At 36.2% G+C, this 14105-nt stretch overlaps 1 protein-coding gene across 1 annotated transcript in view; it reads right to left on the reverse strand.

The window, feature by feature from the left end:
- Nucleotides 1–1267: 1267 nt before the first annotated feature.
- The window catches only part of NSUN7 (NOP2/Sun RNA methyltransferase family member 7), a 15461-nt gene continuing 2623 nt past the window's right edge, over nucleotides 1268–14105 (reverse strand). The window contains 13 exon segments of the mRNA XM_031553151.1: nucleotides 1268–1354; nucleotides 2289–2926; nucleotides 3808–3925; nucleotides 5749–5767; nucleotides 5770–5862; nucleotides 6369–6470; nucleotides 7192–7335; nucleotides 7961–8171; nucleotides 8952–9135; nucleotides 10487–10639; nucleotides 11891–12021; nucleotides 13291–13349; nucleotides 13745–14095. Coding sequence (XP_031409011.1) covers nucleotides 2324–2926; nucleotides 3808–3925; nucleotides 5749–5767; nucleotides 5770–5862; nucleotides 6369–6470; nucleotides 7192–7335; nucleotides 7961–8171; nucleotides 8952–9135; nucleotides 10487–10639; nucleotides 11891–12021; nucleotides 13291–13349; nucleotides 13745–13985 — 2058 coding nt within the window. The 5' untranslated portion in view covers nucleotides 13986–14095 and the 3' untranslated portion in view covers nucleotides 1268–1354; nucleotides 2289–2323.

The raw sequence follows: 14105 nt of genomic DNA on the forward strand, positions 1-14105 counted from the left end.
TTTTTCACTTTTAGTTTTATCAAGTATTTCATAGGTGATTATTTTATTAGGGATGTACAGCTGTTGGTAATGCACACATGCAAAACAGCGCTTTTTTATTTCAGCAGCTTAAGTGGGTTCAGCCTTTAAGCCATTATTCCTTCCTTGGGCAAGTTAATTCATATGTTGCTAAAAACCTGTGCTGCACAGTCAGCAAAAGTAGGTGGACCCACACCCACTGGTTATTAGCAGAGCTCAGCCTTGCATATAGCACCCAATTGATGCTGAAAAGTGCAATTTCCCCTGCTGTTGTCCACTTCTACACATTTAAATGTAATCTGTTCTGAGAATAAATTTGGCTGCATAAAATAATCGTCTCAACTGTTGCTGGTCCATGGAACTGGGATATTCTTTCTTTTCTTATTCCAAATTGAAGGAAAGGGAAAAATATATGATGGCTGTTTAGAGTCAGTAGCAGTGCCATGGAGGCTTTTGTATCTATAAAACTGAATCAATGGCTTCTAGATGAAAATTACAAATACTTAACTGGGATACTGAGAACTAGTTATATATGATACAGTTTTACTACACTTTATTTTTAAAAAGTGTTTAATTGAGCATTCAGGCTCCTATCCACAAGCCAGTTGAAGTCAGTCCCAGATGTTGCCAGCAGGTGATGTTCAGTGCTCACCAAGCAAGCTGGTAAACCTGCTGAACTAAAATCTTCGCTGCTAGTTCTTTTATATTCTTGGTAAGATATCAAGGCCACCACTGGTTTGGTCTCCATAACATCTGAAGGACTCAGCTCCCTCAAAACAAGATAAAAGGCCAAGTGTGGAACACCAAGCGTAAGCCCAAAGCACATTCATTTTGGAGTCATTTTAATCAATATTTAATAAATGAGAGACATTGATCCCCATTTTTTAAAATATTCAAGTTCACTTCTCTAATTTAAGAATCTCTTAAGCTTTTTTTAGGCATGTAACAACCATATTAAAAAACAAACAAAGCCTACTTTCCATTCCTTTTGTCTATTACGTAGAATCCTCCTTGGAGGTGGTTTGAAAGAAGGTGGGATTTTTAGTTTTTGTTCCATTTCTATACACTGCAAACAAACAGGTCTAGGTAAGTTTGTTCAGAAACAAAAACAGAGCTTTTCCTTTTATTGGACCAGGTAAGGAGCATAGGTTACTCACAGAGATGTACTGCAGGTGAGTGATACCTTTGAGTACAACAGGCGACTCTGGTTAAAAACATGAACAGAATTTTTCACTGATTCAGTGAAGTAGTAATATTTATCTGATGAAGAAGAAGCAGTTCTCTATCCTGATGGTATAATACATCCCTTCTTCTAAAACTCATCCATCTACGTTGACTGATGTGGACAGGAAGAAAATAAAGATGTTAAAACATTTTCTCTGCATGGGTCTAAATCCTTAAGATTCCATAGCATATTGCTGACACTTGGCGTGTTTACACTGAATAAACTGTTACCAACTGTCATAACGAATGGTTGCTAACAATTCCTGAATTACTTTTTCTGTTTATACTGCCCATATTTAATACTAAGTCACTTATTACATTGTGCTCAGATTAGAAGAGAAATGTAGATATTCACCATTTATTCTGCATTTGTTAGCAACAGGGAACAGGTTAGATTCCCACTGCTGATTTCTGAACAGTGGCAAACTTGTTCGGTCCTTGTGTTCAGTCATTATTCAGATAAATAGTTACACTATTTATAAAAATAACTTACTTGGATAATAGCTCTTTCCACATCAGATAAGCTGCTATGATATAGACTGATGTTACTAAAAATACTGAACTGACGTGATAATGCATCGTAATATTTATATAGTTTCCCCTTATAATATTTTTAAGCACCTGTGAGTGGAAACCAAAGGAATTGGTACTGGAAAGGCTATGGGTTCAAATGTACTTGGTCAGCTGTTTGTAGAAAAATTCACATCCATCTTGAGAGAGATAAAACTGAACTAACTTGCTTACTGTGCAAGGCTTAGTTTCTCTGTGTCACAGTCCAAAAGGTAAATTACAAAAACGGTATTTTGTAACTTGTCATTTTAAAGTCTATAGCAAAAAGATGCAGTATTTTTCACCTGACTCCCCCAGTGGTTTATCAGCCTTATGCAACTGGGCTGCATTTACTTTAAAATGTAATTTTTGGTTTTAAATGGCTAACATAGCTATTTCCATGCAAATATCTGAGAATTAGTCTCACAGTAAGATTCTAATGAATAAAGGTATATTGCAATCTAGATGCATGAATAAATATATACAGGAATCTTTACCTTTTCTAAAAAGCTAGGAGAAAGTTTGAAGATTCTTACAGCCCTGATTGAGAATTTCTAAGCACTGTTGGTTTGACCACTTTAGACACAGGAGGAGGTTCTCTAGCTTCCCTCAAACTTCGATTCCTCTGTCTGGACTGGAGCAGAGAGATATGAGCTGGCATCCTGGATTGGTTTCCTTGCGGACATCCATATGGTGATATCACTGGAGGAAAAACAATTTCCACTAGCTTCACTGCAAGCATTTTTCTACACTCTGCACGTGGCTTTCTAGTTTGTGTCTGCTTCCGGTGCACCTTGACAACAGATGTTTGCTTCCGCACTTTAGGAACACCTGTGTCTGAAACTGGGTTGATGGTAGGTTTCTTCAGCTGAGTGTGACCGCTTGGTTGGATGGAATTCTTTTTCTTTCGTTTGCTTTCAACTTTGGATACTACAACTGCAGCTTTCTTGTTAGATACAGCTTCAGGGTGAGGGACCTCAGCAGTCTTCGGCTCTATGCGAGTATGAGCACGCTGTGTTACTTTCTCTTGCTTCTCTTTTTTCTTTGATTTACCTGGAATGCTGTCTAGTAGTAGTCCTTTTGCTGCAGCGTTAGACAAAACATCTTTAGCGGATACAGTTTCAGAAGAGTCTGTCTGCAAATTTCAAAGGAAACAATAATAAATTGAAGAAACAGCTGTAAAATCAATTTGGTAAGCCCAGATTCCCCAATATCTACTCCACAACAAAGGTATGGCAGAATCACTGTTTTCTTAATAAGTAAAGGACCTGACTGTTGTGTGAAGTGGTGTCTGAACACTTGCTTCCGGAGACTTTGCCCTCTATGGGCCAGAAGAGGAAAATGAGTTCTGACTTCAGTAGATGAATGTCTGCACAGCATGATTATTTAAACGTTATGGGCTTGGAAAGCCCCTCCCCCCTTTTTGGTGAAAAAGTTCTACTTTTCTCAGCCACAAGAGGAAAAGCCTGACACTTAGAAATGCAAATCATCCTTCTAAGGTCTTTCCTCAGGAAATCATGCTAAGGCTTTGCATATAACTTAGTTTAGAAAGGAGACATTCCTATCCATTTAATACAAGTTGCAATGCAGTCTTAATCCATACTGGTGACACTGCCTGCTTGCATTACTGGCACATCCTGATGATACATACAGACCTAACCAATAACTTCACTAGACACCACTTAGAACAAGTCTAATCCCAAGCTGTGTAGCTCATTCCAAGGTTTGATACAAACATTTCCTCCAAAATATTCCTTGCAACGACCTAGATAAAGAGATTCCTCTGCCCACAACTGCTCCAGAAAGAAAGTACATGTGGAAAAGCTGTGCACATTTCAATTAGAGGTACTCCTAGAAAAGCTGTAGCTTTGCTCACCAATTCTTTGGTCTTTTCAAGAAATCTTAAAAATCAACCAGGTTTATTTAATTACTTTCACATGTTCCATTTATGCATTCTTTTTGTGGAAAATGACAGTTGTTCTCTTCTGTGAGGATTTTAAATTTTAGTTTTCTTACCTCTCTTGCTATAACAGCCAGAAAACAGCCGCTGGAAATTTCCGATGGTTCTATTTTGAAAAAAGAATCAGTGCAGGACTCTGGATTGGAGCATTCAGGAAGGACAGGAGGAATCACTCTGACAAAAAGAAAGAAATGACCAGGAAATAAGAATATACAAGGAAAAAAAACACAGATACATTAAAAGTGATTTGTAAAGTGTGTGTTGCAAACGAAAGTTTTATAAAACCTATGTTCATTCTTTTTTTTTTTTAAAAAAGGGCTACTCAAGACATGAGAATTAATCATTTTAGAGTTATTTTCAATATTAAATTACATTAACCACCAGATAATGAATGTATATCAACATAATTAAGAACTACATTCTTTCTTGAGTCTGCCATAGCTGGATAATCGAATTGTCCAGGAACTTGGGAATGCTCTGAAGGCACTCAGCAGTACATAGAAATTATAAAGAGGTTGACTTTGAGTCAATAAGTAAGCGTATCTCTTAATAAATAATTTATGTAAGTAAGTTAAATATCCTATTTGCCATACTCAACAACCAGGGCTCCAGTTGGTTTTTTTTCCAATTTACTGTTTTGAGATGTATCAACAAGGAAGGAAGGAAGTCTCCTTTTCCCACATTCCCCCTACACTCCAGCAATTCCCAGCTGTTACAAAACAGACAGCAGTGATTTGGTTTATAAGGCCAAGAACAAGTCTGTCACAAGACAGAAGAGTATCTGTGATGATCCCACAGGACATTTTATCAGCATGACTTGTTTCTTTCAGAGCTGCTATACTCTCAGCACAGGTGCTCAGAATTTTTCTGAGTTCTGTATTTTTCTAGTAAATTGAGTTACCACATGCTAAGAGAAATGCATGAGGAACCATGATAAAGAATACTTATATAAGGAAAGCTTGAGCTTTCACCTTAAGACAAGCATGATCACACTGTATTTCATTTATGACATTCTGTTACTGCTTTATTTACACTGGCTGCCAGCACCTTCGTGGTACCAGGACAAAAAGCCAAGATCGGTGCATGACAGTGAAGGATGAACTAATTCTAGAATCATCATTTATGAAGTTTCACCTATCCTCAGCCACAAATTTGCTGAGTTCTGCAAAAAAATCCAATGCACTTTTACGTTTCTTATTATCTGTGATCATCCAGTATTTCAAAGCAAAAATGTTATGTGGTGGTGATGTGACAAGTTTCATGATATTTCTGCAAAACACTGAAGAGGTTTTAGCATTTCTGAGAAATTTTCTTATGGGAAGTTTTTGTCTTAGACAAAGGGGAACTTTTTTTCTGGAGAAAAAAATCAACGCTCCTGAAAAAAAACACCTCTCTTTTTTTTAATGAATTAATTCTGTGATATAAATAATGAATGTGTATACTGTTTACATTCAAATAACTCAGAGACCTTAGAACTCAAAGGTCCTCCTACTTCCTCCTCCATACAGTAAATTCTTCATAGACATTACAGACACAACAGAATTACAATTTTTTCATACATATTTGTATCTGTTATGATTATTCAGGATGCTTTTGGTAATGCAGCCTGATCCCTATATCCTCCCCGAAGTCACTCTGAATACAAACACAAGCAATGGAGCAGCAGAGGTTGACATTCTTCTATTGTTCTTGCAATTTAAGACTTAGTTCCTTTTTCCTTTGGAACTGATCATTCCAGGTCAGAAGCTGGGTGCAAACAAGCAAATTCCCTGACTTCCAGTCTCCACCTTGTCTTAAATTAGTTTTGTTCTCTTCTAATGGGGGAAAACAATAAATGAAAACATTAGGAGTACTACATAGTATCTCTTAAGATCAAAAAGAATGGAATCAGAGGCAGTTGAAGATGACATTGTTAATCTAATACAAGACACAGATTGGACTTGGATAAGAACTATGCTACTTCAAGTTTTCCATAGACAAAAGTACTCATGACATACCTGAATGGTTTTAGTTTTTTCCTTTCACACCAAATTCCAGTGCTTTTTGCACGACTTGTTCATTCTCTTCTGGGTAAACTGAAGAAGTGCAGTAAACAATCGATTGTACTTGAACTACAAAATAAAATTTTAAAAGATTTCAATGTTAAAATCCTCGATACACAGTGGTTTGGTAAGGACTAAAACCAGTATGAAAATGATGCTTGTATGCTATTTTTACCAATAAAGTACACTCTCCTGCACGTGAGCTTTTTAACAATTGAAATCTTTTCAAATACTGGCAGATTTCAGCACAAATTCAGGGCTGTCTTTTCACACATCTGCTAAAGGAAAGGCAGAAGAAAGTGGCAGTTTGATGATGGACTACATTTACAACTTAGCCAAAACTGAGCCTGACTCAGGCAGTTGTTTATGCAAACCCAAAGGCTGTTGTATTAATAGCTGGTAAATATCACAACACAAAAACCCTTAAGCTTGAGCAAATCGTTATTTGGAGGTTAAACATCTACTGTTAACTCAGACAAATCGGTGTATTTTTAACAATATAAATCTAGTTGCAGTACAATCAAATTGACAGTATAAAAAAATCTTTTCAGGAAACTGACTGCCAACACACTTACATTTCATTGCATGCATCAACTCATTCAGCTGCCTCTCAGCGAGAACACAGAGTTTATCCTTAGACACAGATCCTTGGTAGAGGTCTTTCAGCAATCCTGCATCTAAATGCAAAAAGTTGTCATTTATTAACATGGCTGCTCTTGGTCTTGTCTTAACATTCTGCTTGCGGAAAAACTTTGGTAGCAGACCTGGTGGTCGCTGGTACAGCGAGAAGGCAGGCCTTATGGATTACAGTACCACGAGAGTACCTAAGCAATTCTTTCCTTGTCAAGTTTACCTCTAATTGCTGCTGCCTCTTCTTTGTTTCTGTTTAATGGAAGCTGAACAATGAGTATTATAAATAGTCATTAAAGGAGTGTGATTAATAAAAAGTTACATACTTGTATATTGACATAAATTTGCTGTCTTTTTGCTTGAAAAGAAAGGCAATATATGCTCTTCTCCCCAGAACAACCTTCAAACTTCATACCATTGACTGGAAATTGCTTTCACAAAATGCTCCTAACCCTTCAGTGCCACACAGAAAGATTTTGTTTTCTTATTAAGAATTCTAAGGTAGGACAAATACATTCCTACTCACTTTCTATGGAAAAATCTGAGTAATTGATTATACATTAATCTCTTTTGTTTTTCCATTGTAGTCTGCATATACGTCACACACAGAGAATTATGCAAGTCATTAATATATCTTTTATAGTAGTTTAAAGGAAGTTTTGTGTAAAAAGATTGCATTTTATCAGAGCAGCTGTATTGTTCAAATCACAATACCTAAGGAAATATTCCTACCAGAAAGCATGCATTAGCTATGGTATCAGAAGTTACCTCCATGTTCAGTCAAAATAAAATCTATTGGATTACTAAAACTGAGTCCAGAGCACCGTGGTGTCAACAAAATAACTTTTGCATTTTGAAGTCTGGGATCTTTTGGTTCAATCTCAGTGAAGTCTTCATATAACAACTGAATATCTGAAATAAAAAAAAAGGGGGGTGAGGGGTTTGAAACTCAGCAGTTCGGTCCTAAAGCAAGCCTGCCTAATTTTAAAGTGATGGGGTTGAAGAGACAATAGTGTTACACAAAATTCCACAAAGCTACAGCCTGCTGGACCAGACCCCCCAGCATCCCACTGATTTCAGGCAGACTGAGGGATTAAGCCTTAGCATCTTCCACTGAAGAGATTGCTAATTGGTGGCCATCTTGTTACTGTTTGATCACAACCTCTGGGTAAACTGGACAAATGTATAAATTAGCAATCTCAGAAACAGGCAAAAATCAACCTGAAAAGCAACAGTAAAGACACCAGATACACGGATGCCACAGTTTGCAGATCCCAGCCATTACACAGGAACTACTTATGTGGAGAACTTCTTTGTAACATTTCAGGAATCTGGCTAATCTGCAACCTTGTTGAGCCTGATTGTAGCTAAGGAGTTGTCAATTCACTCTACGACAAAAAAATCTATTACTACCCTCCCAAACCTTCAAAGAAGGATCTCTAAATTCTGATAGATTTATGACCCATTTATAGTTATCACAAACTCTATCAAAATCTATTTACAATACCTTCTGCATACCAACTGTTTCAACACATACTTTTACATCCCATGTGACTGAACAAGTCTTCCAGTTCAGCTGCTTTTGCAGAAGTTTTTACACCACAAACAAAGACTGTGGCTGTGCTGTGACTTCTCAGTGCTGACATATGAGCGACGGTGAGGTGGGAGCCCAGGTGAGCCACAATAACGTCATCATCTGTATTCAACAGTGCCTGTACAGAATGTACAGCAATGCTGCGAGACTTATCCTACAAAACAGTGACACAAAAATTCAGTGTTACCAACTATCTGGGTTTCTCTGAGCACCAATCTTCTTTTCCAAATCAGGAAATTAATTCACTATTTTCATGATAAATAGAAAAGAGAGGAGAAGAAAGAACTAATCACATATAGCTGCTAATATGGAATTTTTAAGAAGACAAAATCAAGCATCTTAAGTCAAAAATCACTAAATTTCACTTAAATCAGAGGGCTTTGGGCAATGTGATCATGCAATGTGCCCCTGCCCATGGCAGGTTGGGTGGAACTGGATTTTTAAATGTCCCTTGCAACTTCAACCTTCCTATGATTCCTGTGATTGCATGATCTTTCCAACCCGAATTATTCTGTTCTGTTTGTCATTATCCCATCAGAAATATTCATAATATTCCTCTTCAGCTACAGAATGTGAATATTTGCATACTGGCATCTTCTAAGTGGGAATAGTGTACTGAGTTACACAGAAACTTGCCTCATATTTTCAGAAGTGCAGCCACATTTTCAATCACTTTTGACAGTTTTAAAATTAATTTTACAACATTTTATTACTTTAATTATGAACTATGAGTACTAGTATTTTCATGCAGATCTTAATAAATGAATCTGTTTCTGAACTTCTGATTTTTAAACATGTCCAAAAGCTTCTCAGAGTATGTTTCTGCCTGCTTGATGTAATAGGGCAGTCACACAGTACGTGACCTTATTTGAATGTAAAGCATCATTTTGCTTTGCAGGTTCATATTACTCACTCAAGGGTGGCACCAACTCACCTGCAGTAAGAGTTTGCAATCTGCAAATAGATCTAAATTAAGCAGTTCGTCTTTAAGAGAGGAAGGGAAAAACAAAACGTTGTGGCAATGCTGGTCCAAACAGTAAGTATAACCCTTGAAGTCTGACATAGATTCAACTTCAGTGAATCCCTTACTCTTCAAATCTCTGAAGACATCTTGAAGGCTGTTAACATACAGTTCTGACCATTAAATATACACCACCTTCATAAGCAACATAACTCGCATTGATGTTGATCACTGACTTTTATTTCTTTAATGTCTACATTGGTGTACACATCTCTACACCTGTGGCTGTGTAAAACATATATTGCATCTGTGTATAAAACGTTTGTATAGATTACACACACACACAAGTAAAATAGTAGCACTATGTGACATAGGAGGGGAAATCACACTACTGCAGGCTTTGAAGTTCTTGTTTTGACTCTTAAGTTAGTAAGTGCGATAACACAGATGAAGAAGGACGTGTGTGTCTCCAGAGAATGATTCAAAGCACTGATATGTCCTTGAGCTCAGGAGACCCTGTAACAATTTTACTGCCAGAATTGCTTGGTTCTTTCAATTGCTTTCAATGTATCCCAGTTGGCCAATGAATTTAACAATTACTATCTGAAGTAATCCTTGTGTGAATGTAATAAAGGCATAAATGCTGAAGTTTGAAATTCAAATATCATGAAGATTTAAAGGCATATATACCAAAAACTTGTACATTGAACAAGCAGTTCTAAACAGTGCTACGAGCTTACGTGATGTTTTAAAGGCAGGGTCAACACTGCAGCCATTAAATCTCAGTCTGAGCTAAAGTGTGAAAGATTGCAGTCAGACACTTTATCTTAAGAAAACCATAACCACCTATAAGCATAGAATATTGGTCCGAGACAAAAGTATTGAAAACTCCTGAATACATGATAAAATGCATTATTTGTATAACAGAATGGATAACGAGACTGGAAACACCAGCGTCACACACTTGATGTCACAGTGAATGATGATTAAAAGAATCATTAGTAGTTGACACAGTCTTTACATAATAAACACTGCTTTGAAGTATTTTATCTGTCTTAGCACCCTTTGCCAATGTTATTGTTTATACCAATATGCACAGAATGGCTTAAGTAGGAAAAAACCTTAAATAGCACCTGTCTTTTTTTTTTTTACTAAAAGTTTCTCTGTTTTTCTTCATGAAATTTACTTGCCCTCGTAGGGAGATCAAGTCAGGAAAAAAACTACTCATTTGGTGAATATCCACATAATCAATAGTCTATAACAAATCTTTTGTATCTTCCATTTACATTAATGGAAGTTCATTAATGGAAGTTCATTAATACAGTTAGCGTAATGTATAAAACTTTAAAACAAACAGCATAGTCCAACATTGTTCTACTAAGCAGGACTTTTATAAGAAACTTAAATTATCAGCAATCAACTAGCCTGGAAATTTTACAAGAGTGCAGCAAACTATCCAATAATGTATGTAAAAGCTAAAATATTAGGTGACACTTTTAAGATGTTACCTGGTCTTCAGTGTATTTATCCAAGCACATAAAGGCAAGGCAGAAGCTCTTTGTTCATGCTTCCTTATAGTTTCTGGTAGAAAGTATTCAATTGAAAGAGCATCATACTTGATGCGACATCTTGCCAGTGCAGCTGCCAATTTGATCCTAAACCTAAAAAATATAGTCATAAGCTTACTATGTTTTTTAAAATGTTGGCACCGACTACTTACAGGTAATATTTCTGTTAAAACAGACTCTTGCTTGGAAACCAACAGCGACATCTCGCTTTGCAAGTTCATAGAGAAAATATATAGGTATAGGTATTTTACTGTAGAGTAGTATGACTGAGACTACTGTCTTTGAGCATACACAGGCCTGGAATTATGGCAGACAAGTCTCCAAAAGTTGTAAAAAATAAAATATTAAAAAGTGGAGGGGGAGAGAAAGTATGGATTTGGAACTGCAATCTACAGAATATAATCACACTTTTGCTGGACATTCAGTGATTGAAATATAAGCACGTGCATAAAGAAAGGTGACCTCTAACCAGGTAGAGAAATGACAGAATTGTGATGGCAGCCAGCAGGTGGTTTTGTTATTACATGAAAGTGTCAGACTAAATATTTCTGGTCTTTTGTTCCCAAAAGCTTTATGCCTATTTTTGACGTGTGATACTTCAAAACAAATAAAATTTATTAGTGTTAAGGTATATCACTGCCTGCCCTCCATAAACACCTTGCACATAGGATGCTCGTGAAATTTTAGGGCTATTCTACATCTAGCAGCAGTACAATTCTGTCTAAAAAATGGCAGCAGACTTAGGAAATGTTCACTTGAACACTACTTAAAATGTTTATTTTACGTATTGTCTTTTTTTTTTTTCCTCTAATTACTTAATATGTATTTAACAAAGTTTCATAATAGCAGTATTGCTAAATAAAGGAATGCTATTCCATTCTATAACCCTTTGGCCCTTGACTTTTACATTCACATTTTTACATTCACATTTCTGAGTGTAACGTTTATGATACACATTGATGCCTTCTGTGCAATGTATTTATGAATATTTAGCAAATGTATAGTGAACTGTACAATTTATGAACGAGTGTAGACATATTTATGAATGTCTGCTAAATATTTCATTTATTTTTTCCTAAAATTATATGAAAGTAGTTTCAAGAGCTACAGAATAAGCTACCTATTTCTAGTAAAATAATTTGCAATATACGCTGTTAGCAGTGTTTTTCGTATTACAGGAGTAAGAAAGTTTCCCTTCAAATCACTTTCTCATCAAAAATTAAAACAAATTTTGCAAGATTTCAAGATAAAAGGTATCTGTAATATTCAAAATCAGTTGCTATAAAATTCTGTATTTCTGCTAATATATACCACCGCCAACAACAAAATTCTTAGTACATGTACCTGAATAGAAAATTCTCTATTTCTCGAACTTCTGCTATAGGTTCCTCCTCACTGGATGTCACTCGTGCTTCAAACTCTCTGTCTTGCAGGTCATAAAGCATCACAAGAAGCAGGCTGGTTAATTCATCCGGCTGCAACAGAAGAACAGCTGAATAGAGAACAAGGCACTTTGCCTCATTTCTGGAAAAAAAAAAGTACCATATCAAGCTGTGTAAGACACAGAACAACTCCAATGAAACACTTTTTTCTATCAGTTTCTTTCATAGGATTCTTTGGATATAGTAACTGATGAGCTCAAGCCATTACATTACAAGCATTCAGAACAGTGGTAAAAATCTCTTTCCCATGCCTAAATGTTCAACTTAGGCAGCAACTCCTTCTTAAAGACAGGCATTACCAGCACTTCCATTACTCTTGGATACATCTTACCTTCTCACAAGTATGAGTGATACAAGCTAGAAAACTCAAGTTACTAGAGGCACACCATCAAACACAAAATGTAATTGCTTAAGTCTCATCACCTTGCAAAAACAAGCTGAAAATCAAATGTTACTGCTGGATCATCTGCCTGATCATATCAATCTATGCAATTATCATCAGTTCAAATTAATGTAATTATCAAAAAGTATCAAAGGCACCACAGGATAAAATAACAGGTTATTCTGCCTTCTCCAGATTTTTTTTTTTCACAACACAGTTTGCCCAGGAAATGAAACCTAGGTTCAGTGTTTTCTTTTGTCTGCTATGGTTCACTCTACTCTTTCCACTCACAAGGGGACTCAAGTGGGATGGAAAGCGCTGAGTGCTGTTCTTTATTTTATCCAAATCACCATTCAGTGTAAAAACAAGGGGAACCAAACTAGAATCCAAAAGCTTCTCTTTGCTCTTCAAAAGCCCCAGTCTCTGTACTCGGGCAATCCTTGCTCTTTGTACTCAGTAAAACTGGACAAGTCATACACTGCATTCAACAGAGAGCTTCATATGAAGGAGAAGAGAACAAAAAGATCTTTGCCTGCAGGATTGGTTAGGATGCTCTTGGGAGCTTGCAAACAAGATTTTGAACTACCTTGTATTGTTCAAGAAATAGGCAGAATCCAAGAGTCAAACTCCCTGGACAAGTGCCATAGTTGCTGATATCCTATTATGTGACTTTTCCTGGCTCACGGACAACATTGCACAGCTAGTAAAACAGTGCAGTAAGCATTATGGTTCGCTCTCAGTTTCTTTCTCTGAAGATAATTCCCAGCACTGGGATGCAACACCAAAAAATCTCACTAACAGCTCATCTAGAAGACTGGAGATTCAAAGTTTGGACAACTAATGAAAAAGAACAGAAGTATTTTGATCTCAGGTTACCGTATGTAAAGAACCATCTGAAATAAAATAAAATGTTCACTTACTATTGAATGACATGGGTAAACATGACTATCTAGCAGTATTTCTTCAAGGAGATCTTGATCTGAAAAAAAAAAAAAGAGAAAACATTGACAAGTTATACTATGAAATACTAAATTATATGCAAGAACAGCAAATATTTACAAAATTGTAGAGAAAAATCTGAAAGTTCGAACATCATAAAAATTAAGTGAAAGTTTACTCATGTACAGTAACAACACTAATTACCTTAAAAGAAAAAGTACAGATTTTAAATGTTTGATTCTATAAAACATAACCAACACTTAGTTATATTTAAATATTTGAGGTATACTACTAATCTACTAGTAAATTACTACTCAGTTTACAAAAGATTACCCAAATCTCTGTCATCAGACAGAAACTACATAGTTTTTGTTTATATACTTCTCTCTGCCACATCATTTCTACTGGCAAATCTTGGAAAAGTTTTGTACTTACATTTCAGAGCACTGAAAGCTAGTTCGTAAGATAAACGCTGGGAATACTCATCTTTAAGAATCAGCATGGGAGATACTGAGTCATCACCATATCGCACTAACATTCTATCCTTTGGCTTTTTATTATGGATGCCTTGAAAAATCTTAGCTGCGTTTATGTATACAGAATCATGACAGACATTCTTTTTAATCAGAGTCATTGTTCTTTTCTCAGCAGCTCCTTTTTCATCTGAAATTTTCATTTCACTCAAGTCTGAAGTATAATTTCTAACATTCTCATGAAAAGATACCAAGTTACTTTTAGAACCTGGCACTTTTCCAGTTGTTGATTGTGCAAGTGCAAGTCACAGTCCTGGAAAAAA

This window comes from Meleagris gallopavo, chromosome 4 (assembly GCF_000146605.3).
Source record: "Meleagris gallopavo isolate NT-WF06-2002-E0010 breed Aviagen turkey brand Nicholas breeding stock chromosome 4, Turkey_5.1, whole genome shotgun sequence".
NCBI lineage: Eukaryota > Metazoa > Chordata > Aves > Galliformes > Phasianidae > Meleagris > Meleagris gallopavo.